Source organism: Delphinapterus leucas, chromosome 15 (assembly GCF_059928025.1).
Source record: "Delphinapterus leucas isolate spDelLeu-1000000601 "Yukka" chromosome 15, BTC_Dleu_Yukka2, whole genome shotgun sequence".
Lineage (NCBI taxonomy): Eukaryota > Metazoa > Chordata > Mammalia > Artiodactyla > Monodontidae > Delphinapterus > Delphinapterus leucas.
The window spans coordinates 16,495,257-16,519,562 of record NC_143143.1 but is presented as its reverse complement, the minus strand read 5'-3'; the positions used below and the strand labels follow the sequence as shown (position 1 = coordinate 16,519,562).

General features: G+C 52.1%; 4 protein-coding genes across 9 annotated transcripts in view; 2 read left to right on the top strand and 2 right to left on the bottom strand.

The window, feature by feature from the left end:
* The window catches only part of SGF29 (SAGA complex associated factor 29), a 31,176-nt gene extending 13,572 nt beyond the window's left edge, over positions 1 to 17,604 (top strand). For 2 of the 3 annotated variants that reach the window (XM_022588379.3, XM_022588378.3), the window contains 9 exons: positions 1,859 to 1,953; positions 6,077 to 6,152; positions 6,809 to 6,881; positions 11,380 to 11,444; positions 12,377 to 12,506; positions 12,578 to 12,724; positions 12,965 to 13,000; positions 13,109 to 13,271; positions 14,335 to 17,604. In XM_022588379.3, coding sequence (XP_022444087.1) covers positions 1,879 to 1,953; positions 6,077 to 6,152; positions 6,809 to 6,881; positions 11,380 to 11,444; positions 12,377 to 12,506; positions 12,578 to 12,724; positions 12,965 to 13,000; positions 13,109 to 13,271; positions 14,335 to 14,451 — 882 coding nt within the window. In that variant the 5' untranslated portion in view covers positions 1,859 to 1,878 and the 3' untranslated portion in view covers positions 14,452 to 17,604. Of the gene's footprint in view, positions 1 to 1,858; positions 1,954 to 6,076; positions 6,153 to 6,808; positions 6,882 to 11,379; positions 11,445 to 12,376; positions 12,507 to 12,577; positions 12,725 to 12,964; positions 13,001 to 13,108 lie in introns of all 3 variants that reach the window. The other variant, XM_089895938.1, reaches the window with a different exon arrangement.
* On the bottom strand, positions 1,943 to 17,972 carry LOC111182186 (sulfotransferase 1A1). Of its 3 annotated transcripts, XM_022588376.3 has the most exons (9): positions 17,860 to 17,971; positions 16,905 to 17,088; positions 16,675 to 16,800; positions 16,506 to 16,603; positions 15,865 to 15,991; positions 15,666 to 15,760; positions 14,989 to 15,169; positions 14,735 to 14,860; positions 1,943 to 11,395 (listed from the first exon to the last, which is right to left on the bottom strand). In XM_022588376.3, the coding sequence occupies exons 2-9, from the start codon at positions 17,050 to 17,052 to the stop codon at positions 11,376 to 11,378; spliced, it is 921 nt and encodes a 306-aa protein (XP_022444084.1). In that variant the 5' UTR covers positions 17,053 to 17,088; positions 17,860 to 17,971; the 3' UTR covers positions 1,943 to 11,375. The 3 variants fall into 3 exon arrangements, with proteins under 3 accessions (XP_022444084.1, XP_089752062.1, XP_022444083.1); XM_089895936.1 differs by having other exon boundaries at positions 1,943 to 14,860; positions 16,905 to 17,127; positions 17,860 to 17,972; XM_022588375.3 differs by having other exon boundaries at positions 1,943 to 14,860.
* A 423-nt stretch (positions 17,973 to 18,395) lies between these two features.
* Positions 18,396 to 21,894, bottom strand: SLX1A (structure-specific endonuclease subunit SLX1A). Of its 2 annotated transcripts, XR_016387786.1 has the most exons (7): positions 21,485 to 21,894; positions 20,892 to 20,943; positions 20,470 to 20,799; positions 19,472 to 19,599; positions 19,223 to 19,310; positions 19,015 to 19,141; positions 18,396 to 18,509 (listed from the first exon to the last, which is right to left on the bottom strand). XR_016387786.1 is itself a non-coding variant. In XM_022588383.2 (6 exons), the coding sequence occupies exons 1-6, from the start codon at positions 21,670 to 21,672 to the stop codon at positions 19,112 to 19,114; spliced, it is 816 nt and encodes a 271-aa protein (XP_022444091.1). In that variant the 5' UTR covers positions 21,673 to 21,894; the 3' UTR covers positions 19,012 to 19,111. The 2 variants fall into 2 exon arrangements, 1 of the variants encoding a protein (XP_022444091.1); XM_022588383.2 differs by lacking the exon at positions 18,396 to 18,509 and having other exon boundaries at positions 19,012 to 19,141.
* A 126-nt stretch (positions 21,895 to 22,020) lies between these two features.
* On the top strand, positions 22,021 to 22,826 carry BOLA2B (bolA family member 2B). Its single transcript, XM_022588385.3, has 3 exons — positions 22,021 to 22,194; positions 22,286 to 22,383; positions 22,683 to 22,826. Exons 1-3 carry the CDS (start codon positions 22,132 to 22,134, stop codon positions 22,780 to 22,782), a joined length of 261 nt encoding a protein of 86 aa, XP_022444093.1. The 5' UTR covers positions 22,021 to 22,131; the 3' UTR covers positions 22,783 to 22,826.
* Positions 22,827 to 24,306: the final 1,480 nt, after the last annotated feature.

The following is a 24,306-nucleotide window of genomic DNA, read 5'->3' as shown; positions in this document are numbered from 1 at the left end:
TATTACTCTTTTAATAAGCAAAAGCAGAGATTTTTAAGAATATATGCATATTTAAATACATAGAGTTCACAGTTCATTACCGGGGGGTGGGGGACATGCAGTGTGAATCTGATCTTTGTGGATATGGAGATGTACTAATTGAATGACCTTTATAAGAAGGTAGGGTATAAAGTAAAAATTTCAGCATCCTAAAAAAAAGTTCTTTTTTTCCAGTCTACTTTTATCTTTAGGCATATGTCCAGTTTTACCTAGTTACAGTAGCTTACTTTAAAAAAACTTTTATTGAAGTATAGTTGATTTACAATGTTGTGTTAATTACTGCTGTACAGCAAAGTGATTTAGTTATATGTATATATACATTCTGTTTTCATATTCTTTTCTGTTATGGTTTATCATAGGATATTGAATATAGTTCCCTGTGCTATACAGCAAGACCTTGTTGTTTATCCATCCTGTATATAAAAGCTTACATCTGCTAACACCAACCTCCCACTCCATCCCTCCCCCAACTCCCTCCCCCTTGGCAACCACCCTCTATGTCCATGAGTCTGTTTCTGTTTCATAGATAGGTTCCCTTGGCAACCACCAGTCTGTTCTCTATGTCCATGAGTCTGTTTCTGTTTCATAAATAGGTTCCCTTGGCAACCACCAGTCTGTTCTCTAGGTCCATGAGTCTGTTTCTGTTTCATAGATAGGTTCATTTGTGTCATATTTTAAATTCCACATATAAGTGATATCATATATTTGTCTTTCTCTTTCTGACTTACTTCACTTAGTAGGATAATCTCCAGTTGCATCCATGTTGCTGCAAATGGTATTATTTCGTTCTTTTTTATGGCTGAGTGGTATTCCATTGTGTGTATGTACCACATCTTGTTTATCCATTCATCTGTCAGTGGACATTTAGGTTGTTTCCATGTGTTGGCTATACAATAGCTTACTTTTAAAATTACCTTTTATTGTCTCTTATTCTTTTTCTAATTACCTACTGTTGCATTTTATTTTCATCACAATACATTCATCTTACCTTAAGTCAGATATTTTTAGTAGTTAATTTCTCTTCCCTCTACAGTAAAAAAATGTAACAATGCTTTATAACTTAGAAAGTGTCTTCATATAAAATCTTATTTGAATCCTCATTTTACACATTAAAGAAAAAGAGGAAACCAGAATGCTTGAAACATTTGTCAGGATAGTAGCAGCAGAGCTGGGGCTAGGACATACTGCCTTTGAAGATACTTAACAAGTACTCCTGACTTGGTTGAACATATCGAATAGGAGCATCATTGGATTAGGGAGGAAATCCAAGACACCTCGCCGCTGTATCAGTTTCCTAGGGCTGCCATGACAAACGACCATAAACTGGGTGACTTAAAAGAAATGTATTCTCACAGTTCTGAAGGCTAGAATTCCAAAATCAAGGGGTTGTATTAGTTCCAGAATCAAGGGTGGGTTCCTTCTTGGGTGACCAGAAGGAGAGTATGTTCCGTGCCTCTCTCCCAGCTTCTGGTGGTTGCCAGCGATCCTTGATATTCCGTGGCTTGCAGCTGCATGACTGCACTCTCTCTCTGCGTCTGTCACATGGCTGTCTTCCCTCTGTGTGTGTCTGTCTCTCCACCTGGCATTCTCTGTATGTGTGTCTCTGTTTCTTCTCTTATGAGGGCACCAGTCATGTTGGATTAAGGCCCACCCGACTCCAGGGTGACTTCATCTTAACATATATCTTAATTACATCTGCAAAGACCCTGTTTCTAAGTAAGAGGTACCAGAGGTTAGAACTTCAGCATATCTTTCAGGAGAATGGTTTAACCCACAACAGCCACTAACAAGGCTCTCTTCTGCTCCCCCTCCACCCCAGGCGCCCCCGTATACCACACCATGGCCCTCGTGTCTGCTGATTCCCGCATTGCAGAACTGCTCACAGAGCTCCATCAGCTGATCAAGCAAACCCAGGTAAAAATCCACAGCCCTCCACTCCTAGAGGGGAACGTGGGCTGTGATACTGAGCTGTGGAGGGGGCGGGGGTGGTTGTGTTCAAAGAGATTGGACATGCAGGAACCACGGTGATGTAATGAAGGTGGGAGGAGAAGGAGAATGTAGGGTATGACTTCCATTCCTGTTGGATTTTCTGTCATGTGCAGGATTTCATGATTCGTTTTGTTTAGTAACAGCTATATTGAGAGGTATAATTCACATACCATACAATTCGCCCATTTAAGGTGTACAGTCCAATTTGAATCCATATTCAGAGTTGTGCAACCATCACCATGATCGATTTCAGAACATTTTCATCACCTGACAAAAATGCCCTGTACCCAATTGCAGTCATTCTCCTTGTGCCTCCACCTCAGGTAAACAGAGACACTCTTATCAGGCAAGATATTCCAAGCGTGTTTAGAGGTTATCTACTAAGAGCTGGTCAAGGGCCAGCCCTTTTTTGGAATGTGTAGTGTTTGAACACCCAGGCCTGCTGAATTGATCTTTAACTGCACCTGCCACCCCCCTGGCCCTTGGCCTAGGCTCTGTTACAGCAAAACAGTCATTTGAGCATTTACCTTTAGTATAGCATTTATATAACAGATACAGCAATAGTATCAGGATAAATATGCCTAACATTGGCAGGAATCCTTATAGGGTAGGGATAGACTTAAAGAAACAACTAATCTGTCCTATAGAGCCATTACATACACTTTCATATTTTTGTACTAATTTGATTACCTGTTTTCCTCCTTCATCTACCACTATCTGTACCTTATGATAAATTTGTGTGAAACTGTTTAGCATAGAAATTAGCTGATGGTGAGTTAAATCCAGTTCTTCCTCAGGTCAGTCATTTTCCATCAGCATTACATTCTCGGAAGACTTTGACTCAATCTCCCAATACATTTGGTCATCAATATCAGTATTACCCTATGACTGACTTACATAAGGTAGTTGAATCTTACCAACAGTGCCAGTGTGTTACACCATATTGAAGTATGGTCATGGTAAAATTCAGTTTCATTATGGAACAAATCAATAAGAATTACAGAGCTATTTGTTAGGCCTTTGCAACAGAATTGGCCCTGCCCATTTACCAGATTTTATTACGGAAAGGCTTTATTACAGTTGGCCATGATTCAGTTATTTCTGGGTTCGAAGTCGGCTGGGGATAAAGCCAGTCACTCTGTCTCAGCTCAGGCTCGTCTTGAGACTGGTTTCCATTGCACACTGTTGTATAACAGAGTCCACCTCCCTCCTGTGGGGAGGACACAGGTGGCGTTCAGAGTACAAGCCCTACCTCTGCTAACTGGACTTCAGGATATGTCTTATTTTGATCTATTCTTGGGTCAAGGGTAGTCATGGTGCATTGATGTAAATTGCACATGCCCCTTGAGGGCTTCCATAGGTTTAGAGGTCCACAAAATTCCCATAAGTGTGCCCCTTGGGGCTCAGCAGCTAGGATGGAGGGCCGCTGCTCGTGGCTACTTATTAAAGTATTATCCGTTTTAAAATAGTCAAGAAACCCTGGTGGGTCAAGGTGCAAGCCCTTTCCCAGCAACAGGTGGGTCCTAGAACTATCCACGTTACCTGTTGGGTTGGCCTGAACCACTTCACTAAAGCCTCATCATCTTTCCAGACTGACTCCCATCCCTGGCTTTCCTCCTACGAGAGAACTCACTTCTGTTTGTTTATTCTAATCAACGGTCTTTTCCCTCTGATTGCTGCTTCTCATTGAAAATGAGTTCAGCTTGCCCCACAATGAACACAACAGTACCTATGTCCCCCAAAGCCTTTTTCTGTCTATGGGCCAATGTTGCTTACTCCACTATGCATTTTGTTGCCATTGTGTACTAATGGCCTGGGTACTGCAGTTAGGATACATATTTTGTACCCAAGAATGTTGGGTGCCCCATACTAGGGTTAGATGAGTGGTAGTCGCACCTAGATGTAATTTAGCCTAAGTATATCATATGGCCTCGTAGGCCTCTCAAAACCTTCCTCGTCTAGGGGAGCAGGGGATGGGGCTGCTCCCCAGGGGAATTTGGACCCACCATGTGCCTACTGCTCTAATCTTGTCAGAAACCCACTTTTTCCCTGTTGTCTTTACTTGCTTTTCATTCACAAAGACAAGGGTGATATGTATTTGTGCAAGCATGCTGTGGCATATCGTGTCCGTTATAACCAGGGGCCTTTCTAAGCATCCCATCATCCAGGCTTGTAGTGACACGATGATCAGTCTGCTGGGAGCCGCCATACGACCCCATGGGAGCAGTTTCCAGAGATTCCTTTCCAAATGGTATCCTTTGTAGTGGAATGTGACCTGAAAAATAAGTCAGAAGATTCTGGCACACATATTGCTAAGTGAAAACCCAGTCTGAAAGGTTTTCTATACTGTATGATTCCAACTATATGACAATATGGAAAAGGCAAATCTATAGAGAGAATAAAAAGATCAGTGATTGCGCAGGGCTTGGAGGGAGGGATGAATGGGGGAGCACAGGGGGTTTTTAAGGGAGGTGAAACTATTCTGTATGATACCAAAATGGTGGATACGTTACATTTTGCATTTGTCAAAACCCATAGAATGTTAAACACAAAAAGTGAATCTTAATGTAATCTATGGACTTTAGTTAATAATAATTATCAATATTGGTTCAGTAATTGTAACAAATGTTCCACACTAATGCAAGATGTTAATAATAGGTGAAGCTGTGCAGGGGAAAGCAGGTGTACGGGAACTCTGTCTTCTACCTGCGTGATTTTTCTGTAAACCTAAAACTGCTCTAAAAATAGTTTATTAATAAAATTTTGAAGATAAAGAAAAAAAGATACTGGCACATTACTAGAACTCCAGTCAGTCATCAACAGTTTGTCTAGTTTATCATCATATTATATAACCAAAATGTCTCTCAGAGGGTTTTCAGGCTTCCATTTGACTTTGTTGGGGTCTAAAAGCAGAGGTGGTCTTGGCAGACACACGGCGTCACCTTCAGGGCATCTGGTATGACTGAGTTAAGAGTCAATGTTATTCTCTTGCTCTGAGCCTCTCTCAGGTATTAATGTAATACTGAATTTCCATCATTGCATAACCCATTTATTCATTCTTTTACCCTCAGCTACTCTTTCTCCTTCTCTGCATTTGTCATTGATTTTTACCCAGATTTTTCTACTCTGAAGGACGTTAGGCTCAGCCACCGTGCTGGTCCTGATTGCCAGCAACAACACACTAGTCTAGCAAGTGCCTCACCTTCCTCCGACTCTCCCCCTATCCCCACCCCGGCCCCCGTCCATTCCCATTCATGTAAGGTAGGGTTACTTAGGTACGGAACTAGTGGGCTGTTTTCACCACTAGGCATTATAGCTGCGTTCACTGTTAACTCCATTTTGCCAGATGGGGTGAAAGTACCTACCCACTCAGGCACTTAGAAATTCTGACATAAAGGTTAAAAGGTATAGTTATAGCTTCTTCCTTAGGAATCATCCCTGCTTCCGGCATCTTCATTTGCAGCCCTGGTCCCAGGACCACTGATGTGGGGAAGGATTGTATCAGCGTCCTTACCTGCCCCGCTTCCCCAGATGAATTGATCATAGATACACGTGTTAGTTTCTAGACTCTCGGCTCTGTTCCATTGACCTATATGGCAGCATCACACCATTTGACTACTGCAGCTTTGTAGGAAATTTTGAAATTGGGAAACGTGACTCCTCCAATGTTTTTTTTTGTTGTTGTTTGTTTAAGATTGTTTTGACTGCTCTGGGTCACTTGAATTTCCATATAAACTTGAGGATCAGCTTGTCAATTTCTGCAGGGAAGTCAGCTGGAATTTTGATGGGGATTGCATTGAATCTGTGGGTCAGTTTGTCTTTTTGATAAAGTAGAGTCATTAAATGTATAACTTGTAAGTTAACTTTGATGCCTTTTGTATTGCTTTTGCATTAGTCAGGGGGGAAAATGCTTTTAAACTTACGGATTTGGAAGTTGGATTTACAAAATGAGGGTCATATTTATGGGGCCTCTGGCCTGGGCTGCAGGGTAGTTGCCACAGCAGGATAAAGGGCCTCCCCTCATGTCCTGTTGACCTCGTCCTTGCAGGAAGAGCGTTCGAGGAGCGAACACAACTTAGTGAACATCCAAAAGACCCACGAGCGGATGCAGACAGAGAACAAGAGTGAGTAGCTGGGCTCGGGAGAGAAAGGAGTGGGCCAAGACTGGGAACGTGGCGGTCATCATTTTCGAAAGGGACTTTTGCATGTATCTGCCTAATCCAAAATGAACTGCTTGCTCCCTATCCCTGAGGGACAGTTTTCCCTTAGGCTGGGTGACCTAAGATGACCCAGGAGACAGATGACAGACTGTCTAGCCACTAAGGAACCTTAAAATCCCCCAACTCTGAGGACTGGGAAGTCGGGAAATGACGCTGCGTCTCGGGAACCCCCTTACAGCGCACAGGACCCCCCAGTTAGCCGGCATTTTCTAGAGCTTCCCTACTCGTGTGCCCTGCACATGCCCTGAGGTCAGGCTCCCGGGCTGGTGCTTTCCAACTCTGAGGAGCTTGGAGAATTGTTTTCTGTTTGCGTGGGTCACACTCTGGCAGAGGTTAGAGAGTCCTCTCCTAGGTGTTGTGATGGCATCTGTACCATATGAAAATGTGAACATGGAGGTATCGGCCTCGTGGGGCACTTCTGAGCCAGTAAAGTTCATCATACCTCAGCCCATGGCCCCTCGGTGCCTCCCAGAGTCTGATTCCGGCGGACTGGAAGCAGTGCCACATTGCTGCCAGCTGCCCCTCACCCATGCATCTTTCTCCCTTTGTTTATTCTGCAGTCTCTCCCTATTACCGGACAAAGCTGCGTGGCCTCTATACAACCGCCAAGGCCGATGCAGAGGCTGAGTGCAAGTGAGTACCGTCCCACTGCCCTGCCGTCGCCTCCCCTCCACATCCAGGTGCTGGGCTGTAGGAGCCTGTGGACCATAGCCCCAGCCTGCCTCTCCTCCCATGGATAAGCAGATTCTGACTCCCCAGCTTCTCCTTTAGGGCCCACTTTCCCTAGAGCCCACTCTGGCCTCTCTTCCCTGGCCCTGCTGTTTTATAGATGGCAGAAAGGTGTGGATCAAATCCCAGTGATGCCTTTTTCTAGTCACTTGACCTTGGGCAGTCATTTCAGCTGAGACTCAGTTGCTCCATCATTAAAATAGAGATAATAACTACCTGTAGAATTGTCAACGTAAAATGCGATAATGCACGTAAAGTGCCTAATACCAGTATTTTTCAAACTCTTTTGACCATAACCCATGGTTATGCCTGGTGTTGGGCAGTCTCCATAGAGAGACACAAGGATAGTGAGATCCTGCCTTCAAGGGCAAGCAGTCCAGAAAGGAGAGACACCCTAAAAACGTTACAGGACAGTGTAGTTGGTGGCCCAGCCGAGATGGTGTTCACTGTGCCTGGGGATCTGAGACCCTCTCAGGGAGGAGGAGAAACTTGAGCTGGGGATGGGTAGGCAGACAAGTCAGAGCGCCCAAGTGGAGGACAGAGTGTGCCAGGACTATGGAGGAGCGCATTTGGGGAATGAGAACTAGTCCTTGCATGGCTGGGGGAGGGGAGGGCAGGATGTGGAAGACCTCCAATACCTGGACGTTATCGTGGAGGCCATAGCGAGCCAAAGGCGATGTAAGAGCAGGAGAGAAACCCCTGGCTGCCGCACGGAGAGCAGACTGGGTGAGATTCAAGGCTAGTTTGGAGACCAGGCAAAAGATAAGTGACGGAGTTGAGCTGAGACAATGGCAGTGGGGATAGAGAAACAAGGGTGGATTCTGAGATCAAACTGGAGGACGAGTTGGGAGAGAAGATTTCCAAGGTTTTTAGCTTGAACAAAGGGGTCTGATGGTGCTCCCTTTGCCAGGGTGGGAAGAGAACAAAAGGGTGGGGCCGACTGGCGGGGAGGGGACACGGCGAATTCTGGTTGGAGATGTTGCTTGCTTGGCTTTCCAGCCGAGCCTTCCCCACCCCCATCTTCTCCCTGATTTGCAAATTCATCGGGTAGCCATAGTTGGGCCCTTTCCCATTAGTGGGCCTGGAGTTTGGCTTGTATAAGTCAGAGTGACTCAACGCTCATTTGAAAGTAAAAGGCAGACTTTCCCTTCCCGGCTTAACTGCCGGCAGAGGGAGGCAGCTGCTTCTGCAACCAGCTGGTGTGAGCTCTTCTCTGGCATTGACTTAACCAGAGTTTAACACTTAAAGCTTGTTTCATAAGTGCAGGTCCCTTGCAGTTCTGCTGTCATTTCACTTTTTCAGACTCTCAGACCTTCACACGTTCATTCACTAAACAATGAATAAGGTGTCCTGACCTCCAGATACCATGCTGGGAACAGGAGAGTGGGTGAGACAGATAAGATGCCACCCCTGCCCACAGGGAGCTCCGCATCTGGGTGGGGAAAACATGGTACTGTGTGTGCCTGTGGCACTGACCCAGGTGCTGCAGCACCTATCAGCTCATCTTCTAAATATTTGCATTAAACCTCTTGGGAAAATGAAGAGGCGCCAAGAGCCTGCTTCATGAGCTAGCCCAAGCCTGTGATGCTTTGCTGTTCCTTCTATCCAGTCCTGGCTGCTTTTCCTCCTCCTGCTTTTGCAGAAAACAGAAAGGAACCCCTGTGTCTTCATTTAACAGTCATCTCTTTTAGCAGCAGGAGTCAAAGGGAAACAGATCAAAGATGTCACTTTCCGTGTTCCAGTGGAGACGGGCAGCCATTCTGGGTGGGAACAAGATATTTTCTAACATTGGTTCAGAAGGCACTTCTCCAGGTGTGGCTCTGTGAGGGCGCAGGAGAGAAGGCCCACAAGGAATTATTTTTCACCCCAATCAAATAATTACTGTGTATTGGTATGCAGCAGTATTGGATTACTTTAAAGAGCCCACACCATTTAGCCCCTTACGAATGGTTGGGGAGGGGGGCCGGGTTTTGGGCGGGGAGGGAGGTTAAGGCTCAGGGTTCTTGGCTGAGGACCCTTCAAAGGAAGGCCAGCCAGCAAGAGGCGTTTCCTCTGCTGTCCCAGGTGAAGTGGGGCTCTTGGGATGGCACCATCCCTGAGGGTTGCTGACGGGCTGGCAGGCTGCCTCCCAGAAGGTAGGGACCCACGCTTCGCTGGGTGGTCATCCTGGTTGACCTGAAGCCTGTATGGTTCCGAGATGGAGAAGTTTCAGCTCCAGAAAACTGCTCTTTAAATAGGAAATGATCTTAAAACATTGTTTCCTCAGATCTCTGCAGTGGCACTTTAGGAAACGGAATATTACATTCCTCTCCTTAGAGATTCACAATGCAAATTAAAGCACTGAAGTATTAAAGAACTGAAGTATTAAAGTGCTGCAGTATTAAAGTATTGAAGGCTCTGCCAAGTTCTGCAACAGCAATTTCTTTAACTCAGTATTTCACAAACTTACTTGACAGTGGAATACATTTATACACTGGTTCTCAAGTCTGGCTGCGCCCAGAGGTTCTGCTTTAACTGGGGTGGAGTTCATGCATTGATGTTAACTTTCTACATAATTTCAGACTTACAGAAATGTATTTTTACCACAGTTGCTTTATCACTCTATAGATATATGTATTTACAGTCTTTTTTTTTCTGAATCATTTATGTTGCAGACATGATGCATGATGCCTCTTGACCTCTAAATACATCAGTCGGCATTTCCTAAAAACCAGGACATTCTTAAACAACCACGGTACATTTCTCAAAATCAGGAAATTACAGATATAAAACTATTAACTGATCTACACATCTTATTCAGGTCTCATCACTGTCCACTGAGGACCTTTACAGCAAAAGAACAGAACATTTTTATAGTGCAGATCAGCACTGTGTTTAGTTTTCATGTCTCTCTGGTCTCTTCCAATCTGGAACAGTTCCCAGGCTGTCTTTGCTTTTCCTGACCTTGACATTTTGAAGATTACAGGCCAGTGTAGAACGGCCCTCAGTTGGGTTTGTCTGATGTTTCCTCACGATTAGATTCAGGTTTTACGCTTTTGGAAGTAATAGCATGGAAGTGATGTCGTCCTCCGTCATCATATTACGAGGCCAAAAGACTCCCACTGGTTAAGGTGGGCTCTTCCAGGTTTCTCCTGTGCCAGGTTATCGCTGTTGTCCGTTGTGTGATTAATAAGTATCTTATGAGAGATGCTTGGAGACTGTGTACATATCCCATTTCACATCAGACCCACTAGTTTCGGCATCTGTTGATGATTCTTACTTAAAGCAACTGGGATTCTTTTTAAAAAGCTCCCCAGGGCGTTCTGATGTCCAGCTAGGGTTGAGAACCACTCCATTAATATCTCACAGAATACAGCTTAGGACATACTACGTAAAAGGATGTCCTCCAAACAGGCCCAGCAGCAATGATCAGACTTTGCAAGTTCCCTTTGGCCTGCTGGCTTTTACCTCCTCCTCTGCTTTGCCCCGTGTACCAGTGCTCACGCACAAGCCCGAGGTGGCTCTGGCTGAGTCATCCTGGCGTCCGACACCAGCCACGCTGAGCTTCAGTGCTCCAAGCCTGTCAGCATGGTGTTCATCCCTCCCTGCTTTGGTTTGCGCAGTTCCCTCTGCCAAGGCTGCCCCTTGCCCGATCTTCTGGCCTTTCTTTGCCTGATGGATCCACAAGAGTCACACCCTCTGGGACACCTCCTGTGACACTGTTGTGCTGTGTTCTCACGGGTCTGAACCAAGGCCTTCAGAAACACGTGGGCATTTACTAAAGGTTTGCGAGAGCAATGTGCTGGAGAATAAATGACCTGAACTGGCTTCTCTGCTGCTTACTGCTGTTGAGATATTCTTTGGGGGAGGTTCCCAAAGGTCTAGGATAAAGAAGCCTTCTTCCCGCAAGGATCTGTGTGCACTTCTGCCAGGTTGCTTGGGTCCCAGCCACCCTGGAACCCCCGTAATCGAACTCCAGAGGTTTCCTGGGGCTGCAGTCTTTCAGGGATGAGTTCCCTCCACCCTCAGCCCTGCTCTGAGCCGAGACAACTCCCCACAGTCCTCTGGAGTGTCTCTTTTACAGGTGCCACTAGGGCAGACCCCAAGTTTTAACTTCTGTCCTCCGAATCGCAAAAGGTTGTTAGAGTCCGCTGGCACCCAGCAACACTTCTTCAGGATTTGTCGGATGCACTGCGGCCAAGGCAGCTCTCTGCTTTGCTTACCTCTCCAGGACCCTCTTAGGTTTTTTGGCCTGCCACTTCCTCTTGCCTTTTATGCTTTTAAGATTAAAAAACACGTGCTTAGGGTTTATAGTTTCCAACATCAGGGTTGGTCTGAGCTAGCCAGCCTGCCGTAACGAGAAAAGGAAGTCTGCGCTTTGTGCTTCATCCAGACCTCTTCTTTCCCTTCTCCCTGCCCTCAGCATCCTCCGGAAAGCCCTAGATAAGATTGCGGAAATCAAGTCTCTGCTGGAAGAGAGGCGGATTGGTGAGTTAGAGACGACCAGGCCGGCATTCCTGGACCAGGCGGAGTGAGGGTTCCTGAGAGCAGCAGTCAGGTCTCCCTGTAGGGGAGCCTGTGACCTCAGTCTGGTGGGACTGTTCCGGGGGCTTCTGACAGAGAAGCGCCTGGGCAGCCTGGGGTGGGGAAGGGAAAGGGGATCATCCCCAGAGCTCCCTGCAGACCACGCTGATTCCCCTGCTCCCTCTACTGCCTGGGTCAGTCACCTCCCTCCTTCCTACTGCCACCCACTCCCATTTCTTGCTGTGGGGAGAACCAGAGCTGCACCCTGGGTGTCTTGAAGCCAGCCTTCCACGTGGAGTTTACCTACACGAGGCACTGGCTTCCAGAGCCCTCAGGCTGCTGTGGCTTTCCCACCTCTCTTGCCCCAGTGAACCCCCCGTGTGCAACTCCTCACCCATCAACAATGCTGTCACACTGCCAGCTGGGTTTGTATGAAGTGGCTGGGTGTGTTGAACCATGCCTGAGGAGGTCAGGGGTCTGTCCACATTTGAGAGTTTGTTTTTTAAACTTTTTGTTGAATTACAACATATATTCATAGAAAAGTACACGTAAGTGGACATACAGCTCACCGAAACTTTCACTAACTGAACATAATGGACCCAGATCAACCAGCACCCAGATCAAGAAATAGAACGTGACCAGCACCCCAGAATCCCAGCTTTTGCCCTTTCTAGTTCCCTCTCCCTAGGGTATCCGCCCTCCTGGTGCCTCACCATCTGGGCGGTCTAACTGTGGGCATCTGGTGGAAGGGGCAGGATGGCACCTGGGCCCTTGGTGCTAACTTGGGCGGTGGGGCTGCAGGCTGAGCTCTGACGGCCCGATGCAGGCAGGCTAGGGTGGGCCTGGGGGCGGGAACCCTGTCCCTGGTGTCTCAAAGGCTCGCTTCTTTCCCACAGCGGCCAAGATCGCGGGCCTGTACAATGACTCGGAGCCCCCTCGGAAGACCATGCGCAGGGGGGTGCTGATGACCCTGCTGCAGCAGTCAGCCATGACGCTGCCCCTGTGGATCGGGAAGCCTGGTGACAAGTGAGGGCGGGCCCGGGGCTGGGGGCGCTGGCAAGGAAGGGACTGGAAGTGACATTTTATTCCACCCTCAGGCCCCCGCCCCTCTGTGGGGCCATTCCAGCTTCCGGGGACTACGTGGCCAAACCTGGAGACAAGGTGGCTGCCCGGGTGAAGGCTGTGGATGGGGATGAGCAGTGGATCCTGGCCGAGGTGGTCAGTTACAGCCATGCCACCAACAAGTGAGTGGACGCCCAGCCCTGTGGGCCCTTCTCCCGTCACCACACCCACTTGGGCTGCGACTCTCACCCGTCTGCAAGATGGGAGAAAAGCAGCTTCCCCTGGGTGCCGGTGGGGATGGTGTGTGAAGTGGGCTCCTGGGCTACTTCCCTTCCCTGCCCTCCTCCCCCACTTCCTCGGGGCTCCCTGACTTGGACTATGCACCTCCCTGCATCCACCGCTTTCCTTTTGTTTACCCACAGGTATGAGGTAGATGACATTGACGAAGAAGGCAAAGAGTGAGTGAGCTCATGGGGGGGCTGTGGAAGCCTGGGGTCAGCTAAGCTGCTGGGATGGGGCCCCCACCTGGCCATGAGTTGACCTTAGCTCCCCCTCGCCCCCACCAGGAGACACACCCTGAGCCGCCGGCGGATCATCCCACTGCCGCAGTGGAAGGCCAACCCGGAGACAGACCCCGAAGCCTTATTCCAGAAGGAGCAGCTCGTGCTGGCCCTGTATCCCCAGACCACCTGCTTCTACCGTGCCCTGATCCACACGCCCCCGCAACGGGTAAGCCAGCCTTCACGGGAGAGACACTGGCCCCGCTACAAGGACCAGCTGGGTCATGGAACATCTTCCCACTTTCCGTCCCCTTTTCCTCATCTTACAGCCTCTCTGAGCTAGGAGGGTCCTGCAAGTTGGCCTTTGTCTTCTGCTTAGTCTGCCCTACAGCCCTGCCCTCTAGGTCAGCACCAGCCAGCCCTCCTCTCTCCAAGCTTCAGAGCCTTAGCAAGCCCTGAGCGGAATGGACCCGAAGCATACTCTAGTCTAACCTCGCTTTTGCACTGAGATGGGAAGTTCAATGCCCAGGGCCTGTTTTGGACCCTTGACTCCTGCACCACTGCCCTTTCCTTGGCTGAGCTGCTTTCTCTCGAGCTCCTGACATTGCTGACACCCTGGTCACCCATCACCTGATGGGAGTTTAAAGGCTGTTCTCCCCTCTTCCTCCAGGATACCTGCCTGCTGCCCTCTAGGCTGTCTTTTTTTTTTTTTTCTTTTTTTTTTGCTGCGTTGAGTCTTCGTTGCTGCGTGCAGGCTTTCTCTAGTTGCAGCGAGCGGGGGCTACTCTTCGTTGCCGTGCGTGGGCCTCTCATTGCGGTGGCTTCTCTTGTTGCAGAGCATGGGCTCTAGGCACACGGGCTTCAGTAGTTGTGGCGCACGGGCTTGCTTGCTCCGAGGCATGTGGGATCTTCCGGAACCAGGGATCGAACCCGTGCCCCCTGCACCGGCAGGCGGATTCCTAATCGCTCTGCCACCAGGGAAGTCCCCATCTAGGCTGTCCTTGATCCCTTTAACACGGGCTCCCTGGTACCAGACCCTCCAGTTATGGCCCATCCACGTAGGTGGCAAGTCTCCCTTCTCCCTGCTCTTCATCCCTTACCCTTGGCCCTTTGTTGTTGAGGAAAGAGCTCTGTAGTTAGAGGGACTAGGTTCAAACATCTAGACTTCCTGAGTGACTACGAGGACAGGAGAGGCTGGGGGCCCACGAGCCAGAGGTTCCTGTCTGTCTAGGTTTGGGGGGGCCTCGCCTGTAGGTCTCTGGCCAGTCACTCCCGTCTGCCCCCTACTGCAGCCCCAGGATGACTATTCGGTCCTGTTTGAGGACACCTCCTATGCAGATGGTTACTCCCCTCCCCTCAATGTGGCCCAGCGGTACGTGGTGGCTTGTAAGGAGCCCAAGAAAAAGTGAAGCGGCCTAGCGGACTCGCAATCTCCTGACACCCTCGAAGGGGATGCAACACAAGATTCTGTGATCAATAAATATTCCTCCTCCCTTGTCCATGTCTCCTGGGTTTTACTTTTCCAGACCCTTCCTTCCCGCCCAACTAGGGCGAGCTGGAGGCCACCAGGGAAGATGGCCTCACTTGGTCCCAGTGGGCATGTACCCTTTTGGCTCAGGTTCGTCCTTTGCTTCCAGCAGAGGCTGTTTAACACACATCAGATTTTATTGTTGAGGCCTGTTTCACGCTCACCCTGATGAGCACCACTCAGCTCCCAGCGGAAGTGGAGGTGGCAGCCTGCCATCTTCGCAGCATAGTCGGCTTCAAAGCGCTCATTCTGGGCCACAGTGAAGGTGGATTTCCAGTCCCCAGTGATGCCTGGGAGAGACGAAAGGAGAGAGGTCCCCGTCGCAGAGGAGGCCCTGACTGGCTGAACGGCGGCTCTAGCTGCTGCTCCCCCACTCTCCCCCCAGATGCCCGTGCCCACTCCCTGGGGCAGCTCTCACCTTTCCTCATGAAGGCAGAGATGCTGTGGTCCATGACTTTGGTGGGTATGGTGCTGTAGTTGGTCATGGGGTTCTTCTTCATCTCCTTGAAAGACGTGTGCTGGACGATGTGATCCACGGTCTCCTCTGGCAGAGAGCGCCCCACGAACTCCAGGATCTTCTGAATCTCCCTTTTGGGGTTCTGGAGCAGCAGAGGGGCTCCTCAGTGGAGGTTTGCATTGCTTGCTGAGCAAACAGAAGGGAGGTCCCTTTCTAACCCTGTGGGGATCTGGCCACTTCTGCTTAGAGACCTCAGACCCTGTTCCTTGACTCTGGTCCTCTTTCCCTAGGGCAGGTTTGATTGCCTTCTGCCCTGTGGTCCTTTATTACAGATGTCTGGTTCCTGCTGGATGAGAGAAGGGACAGTCCTCTTTCATAACCGTGACCCCAGGAGAAGCAACAGCAGTAACTAGCTGATGGATGAGTGCACGTGTTGCTGACTCGAGTGCTAGGAGATAAGAGCTATACAGGGCACTGCTGCAAGGGGGCACTGCTGCTCAGTCCTGCGGAGGGGATCCAGGAGGACTGGGCTGTGGGCTGTCATAGGGGAGGGGGGCTGAGAGGGCCTTGGCAGGTCACTGTGAGGTTCCTGCCTCTCTGCGTGTGACATGGAGGGACGCAGAAGCAGGCGGCCTCACCTGCTTTATGTCCTCATAGAAGAGGTAGAGAACAGGGTGGGTGTGACTCAGCTCCCACCACTCCTGCACGTGCTGGTACCAGGACCCGTAGGACACTGGAGAAAAGGGCAGGGGGCATGGACACAGAGGTTGGCATAAGTTGTAGCTGGTGCCCCTCAGCTCCACCCCACCCCTTTCCTTCCTCCAGAGTCAGCCCCACCTTCCCCAGCCATGAACTTCTCCAGGAAGCTGTCCCAGGTGCCAGGGTCAGGGTGCACCTTGGCCATGTGGTAGAAGTGGTAATAGGAGACGGCCACATCCTTTGCATTGCGGGCAACGTAGACCACCTGGAGGGGCAGATGACCCCCCCGACACCCCAGCACCATCACCACACAGCACACTGGGCACTAGGTGTCCCACCCTTCACAGCATCCTTGCCAGGGAGGTTCTCTCGGTTTGGCTGAGGGAGAAACGGGTCTAGAGGCTGACTCACTTACAGTCCCATGGTGTGGGCGAGACTGAGCTGGGGCTTGAACCCTGCTCTGATGCCGAACTCTGGGCTGCTCCCTGAAACCATATTTTATACTAATCTAATCCCCTCAATGCCACTCTGCCTGAATTTGGAACAAGGCATGCTGGATTCCCACCAGCCCCTCTTCCACGGGCCTGTGAGCCCGACTCTGCACAGAGGAGTCTCCTTTTCACCAGATTATCTGACCCCACTAGAGCCATCAGGCAGATGCCCCCCGCCTCCCTTAAGATGAGACCAGGCTGGAGGAGGTGAGGAGACCTCCCCAGAAGGTAGGGCCAAAGCTGGGATGGCCCCAGCAGCCTCCTTCCCTGGCTTCCTCTGCCATTCACCTTGACCTTCTGATCCAGCAGCGTCGGTGGAAGCAGAGCCAGGGGCAAGTGTGTCTTGATCAGCCGTGGGGCTGGTGTATCTTCCAGAAGCTCAGCACCTAAGCCATAGGTAGGGAAAAGCCGGCTGAGCTGGAGCCCGAGTCCTACCTCCCAGCACCCCGCCACATACCTGTGGGAAGGCCAGGGACCCTGAGCTCAAGGAAGGGCACCCGGACGAAGATGGGGGCTCTTTGACACTTCTCCAGGTCGCCACCCTGGTAGATCAGGTCCAGGATCTCGCTTACCCAGGTGGTGCCTGGAGAGTGAGGGAAATGGGAGATGAGCAGGGCTGAGCACGCCCCTCCTGGCCCAAGGTGGGGACTGCAGCCCAGGAGAGGCATTGGTGCCCTCATCGCCTACCGGATTTGGGGTAGGTGCTGATGAGCAGGTCATCGGGCCAGGCTTGGAAGCTCTGCAGCGGCCCCAGGCCCTCTGCAAAGTACTTGATGAGAGGGACCCCCTTCATGTACTCCAGTGGCGGGCGGGAGGTGTCCTGGACCAGCTCCATGCTGCCACGTCAGGGTCCAGAGTGTAGCTTCCTTCCCTTAACAATATCACAGTGGTGCCAGCTGTTGAATTCTTGCTTTAAGGTAAGGAAACTGAGGCTGAGGGAGCCACTTGCCCACGCTCACAGAGCTAGTGAGTGGTGGGGCTGGGATTCAAAGCCAGATCCAGTGCTCACGCAGTGGGTCACACCCAGGCTCATTTTTATTTGCCTGCAGAGCTTTTAAAATCCCAAACCAATTAAAACACTCTCTGGGGATGGGACCCAGACAGCAGTTTTTTGGAAGCTCTCCAGGGGATTCCATTGTGCACCTGAGAAAACCCACTCTAGGTCCTGCCTGTTTGAACTTCCTGCCAGCCCCCAGCTTGCTTTCTCTTCCTGCTTTGCCTCCGGGCCTAATCCTGGTGGGCTCCTCCCTGACGTCCCCTCCTTCAGCTCCCCTCCTGGCCCCTCACATATGTTGGAAAACTCCAAAAAGGCCAGTTGGGCCTGAGACCCCGCTTGCCCAGCTACCCTCCCCAGCTTGGAGAAAAACACAGCCAACTGAGCAACTGTTTGGGGAGCCGGAATCTGGTATGTGAATGGGCAAAACTCATGACTCACTGGAGGAGGGGGAGGGGAGGGAACAGTGAAGTGGGAGGGAAAGGAGGAGGAGGGGGATTATTCAGGCCAGGCTGTAGATTGAGATGGGCAATCCATGGAAAGGGCAGGGTGTGAGAAGCTGGACCAGAAAGCTCAAGCGACAGGATAAGAGCCAGCAGCGCAAGCTGAGGGAGATCCAGCCCAGCCGGCCCACCACCTCGCTCTCACCTGACTTCTCTGGATCTTGGCCTCCTGACGTCTGCGTGCTGCGGCTTAGAACGTAGAACGGGTGTGGTATGGTGACGGCAGAACTGCTCTCTGAGCTGAAGGTCTTGTAGGTCCAAAGTGGGAGGGATCTGGAGCCAGCACTGGGACTTGGCTGTTGTCCAGAAAGGAAAGGGTGAAGTTTGGGGTGGGATGGCCCCTCTGTGCTACCCTGCTCAGTGCCCAGCTGGAATCAAGCTTAGACCCGCCTGAAAACCTAAGATGTGGGTTTAGTGTGTAGAAAACAGAAGACTGAAACTAGACACAAGGGTGCAATAGTTTTCTTTTTTGTTTTTTGGTGTTTCGAGCTGTAATCCTGGCTCCTGACCTGCCCTCTGAACTCCACCCCTGAAAAGCGGGCCAAAAGACAGCTTTACCTAATGGACCCAGTCTAGAAAGGGCAGAGGAGTGGAGGGGAAATGTGGGACACTCACCCTCCTGCTGGTTCCCGGCCAGTCTTGAAGAGGCCAAGGGTTCAGGTGGAAGGCAGCTCAGAGGCCCCCAGCAGCCCAAACATTGTTCCAGGAACTTCTGGCTCTGACCACGAGGCCAGTCCAGAGGGATGTGCGTGGGCCGGGTCATGGGGTTTGCGGCAGAGCCGAGCAGGGCAGGCTCTTTTCGAAGCAGCAAAGGATAGGAAAGAGCCAGAATGCTTAAGTCGAATAACCCTGGGAGTGAGCCCCAGCTCCATGGCTCCCGTGGGAAGGCGGCTCCCGTGGGACAGCACAGAGCCTCACTCATGGTTGGTAACACAACAGCCCCCAGAAGGTGCTTTTTTTTCTGTGGGTTTGAACAAGGCTCTGCAGACAGAGATGAGAAGGAGTTGGGGCTTAGAGAGCCACAGGACCCCGTGGGGCAACAGCATCCCCCCTCTCCTCCTCGGCCTTTGTCCTTACTGTTTGGATTAAAGTCTGGAGTCAAGCTGGGCACCGGAGGTGGGTGGGCTCTGTGTGCAGGGTGTGAGTCTCCCAAGCCCTCAAAGGACCATGTGACTTCAGAGGCTGGTCCGTGCTGGGGCCAGTGGCCGTTCGCCACTCTGTCCTCCTCAGGCCCCAGTGACTGGCAGGGCCTCTGCCTCCTACCCCACTCTCCCACCCCCCAGCAAACACCAGAAGGTACCTTAACTCAGACTTTTTATTGTACTCAAGTAAAAACTGCCCAGACCCACAGGGGGTGGCACAGAAAAGGAGTGGGCAGAGGGTAGAGACGCTGAGGATCAGATCTCCAGCATGTCGGTCCAGTGTTCCTGTGGAGACAAGAGGGTTGGTGAAAGGCAGCCCAGGAGATGGGGTGGGGTAGTGAGGCTGGGGCCCAAGCCACCTCTCACCTCTTCTAATTCCGAGTCCTCCTCTTCCTCCTCGGTGCCCATCCGGCACAGCCAGATCAGGTCTCCCCACAGCAGTGAGTTCTTACAGCTACCAGGGGTGTGGTTGGTAGGAGACAGAGTCAGGATCACAAGCCTCCTCCAGGCCAGGACCTGGGTGCTAAGATGAGGACTACCCCAGGCCTGGACTTGGACAACTGGGCACCATCTTCCCAGAGCTAAACCAGGCTGGGGTAGGGGTGCTGGACTCACCCAGGGCATTGGCCCTCTAGGGGCAGAAGCTGCCCTGGCTCCTCCTGCAGGAACTCCTCTGCCAGACAGATCACATGGGCCCTCAGGGAGCAGCCAGGGTGGGGGCAACACAGGGGGTCTTCTTCATCCTGTCAGAGGTGGCAGGCAGGTAAGAGAGAAAATGGGGAGTAATGATGTAGCTAGCAATGGTGAAGAATTTCTATGGACTAGACACTGTTCCAAGACTTTACATAAAACCACCTTATGAGACATGCACTCTTGATACTATTATTTGTATTTTATAGATGAGGAAACTGAGGCACGGAGACGTTAAAATACTGGCCCACAGGGACTAAGCTGGCCAGTTTTCTCTGAGTGTTAGCAGCGATTACATAACACCACGGCAGGGCAGCCAGACCTAGAGTTCCTTAAAGGCTGAGCAATCTCAGGCAGGTCACTTAAGCTCTGAATGGCAAGAGCTCAACTTACATTTACTGAGGGCTCAGTAGAAGCCAGACTCATCATCTCAATTAATTTATTAAATATTTATTGGCAATCTGCTCTGCACTAGACCCTGTTCTACAGTAGTGAAAAGGAACTAAATGCCCCAGCAGAGTTTAGAATGGGCGGGGGGGGGGGGGCAGAAACTGATAACAAGATAAATAAAATATACAGTATGTCAGACAATAATAAGTGTTAAAGGAAGCCAGGGAAGTGTACAAGAAAGAGTGGCAATTTCAGATGGAAAACCAAGGAAAACCTCACGGAGGAAAAGTGGCATTTTATCAAGACGTAAGGTCTAGGGAAGAACCTTTCAGTCAAAGGGAAAGGGCAAAGGCCCTGAAAGGAGAATACTGGCGTCGAGGAATGGCCGCAAGCACTATGATCCCCGTTTTCGAGATGGGGGCAGACTGGCCAAAGGGTGTCAGTGGGCTGCCCAGTCCCTCAAGAAACAGCTTGATCTTGAGTCCTCTGAATTCTAGACCGCCCTGACCCGGAGACCAGGTGGAGAGTCTTACCTGGAGCACACGCGCGCACAGGGTGCAGTGGGTCTCGGCGTCATGCTCCAGCTCGGACTCGGTGTCAACCGCGCGGCGCCTCGGGGCTAAGGCCCGGGGCGGCGGAGGCCCGAAGGCCAGCGGCACGTGAGGCGGCGGCGGCGGGCAGAGATCCTGGCGGAAGTCGGCGCGCAGCCAGCGCAAGGTGAGTGGGAGTCGCGCCCAGGGCGGCGCGCGCAGCATGTGCGCCAGCACGCGCAGGTGAAAGGCGAAGGTTGCCTCACCGCGCAGGCGCGGACCCACGTGCGCCAAGCGGCGCGAGGCCTGCGGATGCTGCCAGGCCCACTCGAACTGCAGGCGGGGAGTACTGAGCTTCAGGGCCGTCCGAGGAAGGCCCTAAGCCCTAGCCCCCGTCCTCCCGGCACCCCCGTCTCTTTTCTTACCCGAAGGGCGGCCACTGCGGAGGGGAAGCCGTGTACGATGAGCACCATCTCCCTGGGGAAGAGAATGAGGGGTGCGGCCTGTGAGCCCCTCGCCCCTCCCCGTGTCAAACCGAATCCCCTCGCCATGGTGCGCCTCCGGTCCTACCCGAGAGGGGAGTCACACCCGGCTTCAAGCCTAGCCCACGAGGCTCTGCCCCCTTCATGGAGGTATGTCCCCTCGCACCTGCTAACCTCAGGCCCCGCCTCCAGTCACAGGTATTTAACAGCCCTCCTCAGTTCCTCTCCCTTCCAGGCTTTCTCTATTCCGACCCAGCCTTGTTCACCAAGCCCCGTGTCGGTGGACCAAACCTAGATCATCAATCCCCTTCCCACCCAACGCCCTCCTCTGAGACCCACAGCCCAGACTCACAGGGCTCCGCCTCCCCACTACCCCTTCTCCCCCGCGATAGTCCCCCCCTCGTCACTAGGACCCCGCCCGCAGCCCTGTTTTTCCGCCCCCACGCCGGCCGCGCCCCTCTCAGCGGGCCTCCCCTCCGCCGGCTCCGGCCTTCTCCTAGAAGCCCTTCTCCTGACAGTGACCCACCGCCTCTTACCAGGGCCCGCGTCCACTGGTCCGCCAGGCCCCGCCTTTTCTGCGGCCCCCGTTGTGCTGCTGCACCCGACGAGCAGGGTTGACCGTGAACCCTACGTAGACGCGGCCCCGGTGCCGAGGGTTCAGGCAGTAGAGCAGGTAGACGCCGAAGAAGCGCCCGGGCCTCGACGCGCCCCCTGTGGGGCCCATCGGAACTTGGGGGTTGATTGCCCTGGCCTGTGACCCCGGGGAGAGCTGGGTTGCCAGGGACGCAAGATGCTTGTCTCGGAAAAAGCGCTTGGGGGCAATCCCGAGGTACCCTAGAGGCCACAGCAATGCAGGCTCGTGCACCCTCTACTAGCTGGAGCTAGGGTGTCCAAAACCGCGGCGCAGAACCCGGGCTGCTGTGCAGGCGGCGGGTACCAATTAGCGTCCGCCGGGGCCTTATGCAGACTCTGATTGGCTGACTGATGGTAGGTGCAGAAACCGGAGACTGTTGGAAAACTGGGCTTGCAAGAGGGCGGAAGTGCTGTGTTTACTGACGCCTTAGTAAGGGCGGAAGTAGAGACCTCAACGGAAAGTGGCGCTAGTAAGGGCGGAAGCAGTGTGGCAGGGGTCCGAGCAGGGGTACTGTCCCCGCTGGGCCGTCAACCCTGTTGGGCTGCCACAATGGAACTCAGCGCCGAGTACCTCCGGGAGAAGCTGCAGCGGGACCTGGAGGCGGAACACGTGGTGAGTTGAGCGGCGTGGACACTCGCCCAGCGAGGGGAACAGGGCTCCTGAGGGGCGGGCTTGGCACCATCCACCTCATTCTGCCCCATAGGAAGTGGAGGACACGACTCCCAACCGTTGCGCATCTAGCTTCCGAGTCCTCGTGGTGTCGGCCAAGTTCGAGGGGAAGCCGCTGCTTCAGAGACACCGGTGAGACCCCAGGAACACCTCATTCAGCGCGGCCCCAGCTCCAGGACCACATCCCCGGCCGCTCCCCGAAACCTAACTCACCCCCACCAATGCGGCCCAGCACCGCAGACCACGACCCCAGCGATCCCGCCTTCATGGCCTCTGCTTCAAATATTGAGACTTCAGCCCTCTACCTCTCTTGTTGCCAGGTTCCAGGGACTACAACCTGGGGGACACCTCCAGTCTCCCGGCTCACCCTAGCTTCGGGGTCTGCGACCCAGGCCCCAGCCTGCCGTTTTCTAATCCCATCTCTCTCTCAGGCTTGTGAACACTTGCCTAGCAGAAGAGCTCCTGCACATCCATGCTTTTGAGCAGAAAACCCTGACTCCAGAGCAGTGGACCCGTGAGCAGCAGAAATAAGGGACCCGGACCTGCACATCTATTAAATTATGAGTCAGGCCCAGCTTCTGTGTCAGTGTGTGTTGTGTGTAGGAGGGTGGGAGGTGTGCAGAGGCCGGGTCTAAGGCCTGGCTTCTCCCTGCCCTCCACTCTCCATTGTTTTACTTTGGGCAAGTCCCTCTCCACACAGAGGCCTTCGTGTCCCCACTTATAAAGTGAAAGTTCAGTTCTTAAAGTCCCTTCCAGGGTGGGCCTCACAGGTCTTCTTTGTAATCCTTGGTGGACCTCCTAGGGGTACGGCCACTACCCACCCGACCCACCCATTCATTGACCATTGCTGGGGGTTCCTGCTCTGTCCTCCTTCAAGATGCATAGATGAGAAGTGCTCACGGTTTTAGGGCCTTGGGCAATTTAACAAACCTCTTCCTCTCCTTAATATCATCCCAATGTCAGAGGCATTATAGAAGATTCCACACTTCCCCTGTTGGTTCCCCAAGCCCTTCACAGCCTCAGGGACCTGGTACCCCAGCAGGGGCTTCCCAACACCTGGAATGGCAGTGTTTTCTGGCCCCTGGAGAAAGTCCAGTGACCCTTTGGCCCTGGGCTTGATGTGGCCACAGCTGGCCCTGGAGAGCTGGTGAGGTTTTTCAGGAATGGAGGGGTGGGATGGGCATAGGGTTACAGCAGGAAAGTAAGGCCGACCAGAGCCACAAAATTGGGGCATGTGATGCCCTAGAGTCGACACAGGTGCCAGAGTTGATCAGGCCTTGCATAGGCGAGGGCCCTGAGACCCAGGAGGAATAGGAAGTGTGCTAATTGGGGCCAGAACTCTTTGGGGGTGAGAAATTGCAAATTTCAACCATCCCACCCACCCTGTTCTCCTGTTTTCAAGGCCGGTTTCTTGGCCCCTAAATTACCACCACCCCCACCCCCATCTCCCTCTCTTGTTTCTCTCAGAGGAAGCTGGAAATCATGGTGAGTAGGGGCTAACCCTTCTGAGTTCCAAGGATCCTTCCCTGAACTTTTTTCCGTTTCCCTGGGCCAGGAGAACTAGTGACTACCCACAAGTCTGCTTCACTAGGAGGGCGCATCATCCCTTTGTGTGGGAGACTGAGGCCCAGGCTCCAGACGGTCTCCTCTCTGTACCACACCCCTGATTGGATCCACCCCCTGGGTTCACAGAGCTGTGGTGGAATCCCTCCCCATTCTCTAGATGAGCAACTGAGGCGTGGAGAGAAGTGACTTGCCCAGGGTCACATGGTTTGCATAGAGATTGAGACCCAAATGGGCAGACAGGGACATTTGTACAGCATGCCAAAGGGGAATGGGGGTTCAAAAGGGACATTTAGTCCTTGCTGTGGTCCCTATGTGGATGAACAAAGCCCTGCTGTGGCCAGGACACCCATCCCCAACAGTCCTGTGTTGCAGCTCAGGGGGGATCACCTGCTAAGTTGGCCATCGGAAACCCATTTCCAAGTCCCCCCTTGATAGGGCTTGACAGATTGAGGCCAGACCCAGGTGGAAGCCACAGACAGGTTCAGGAGG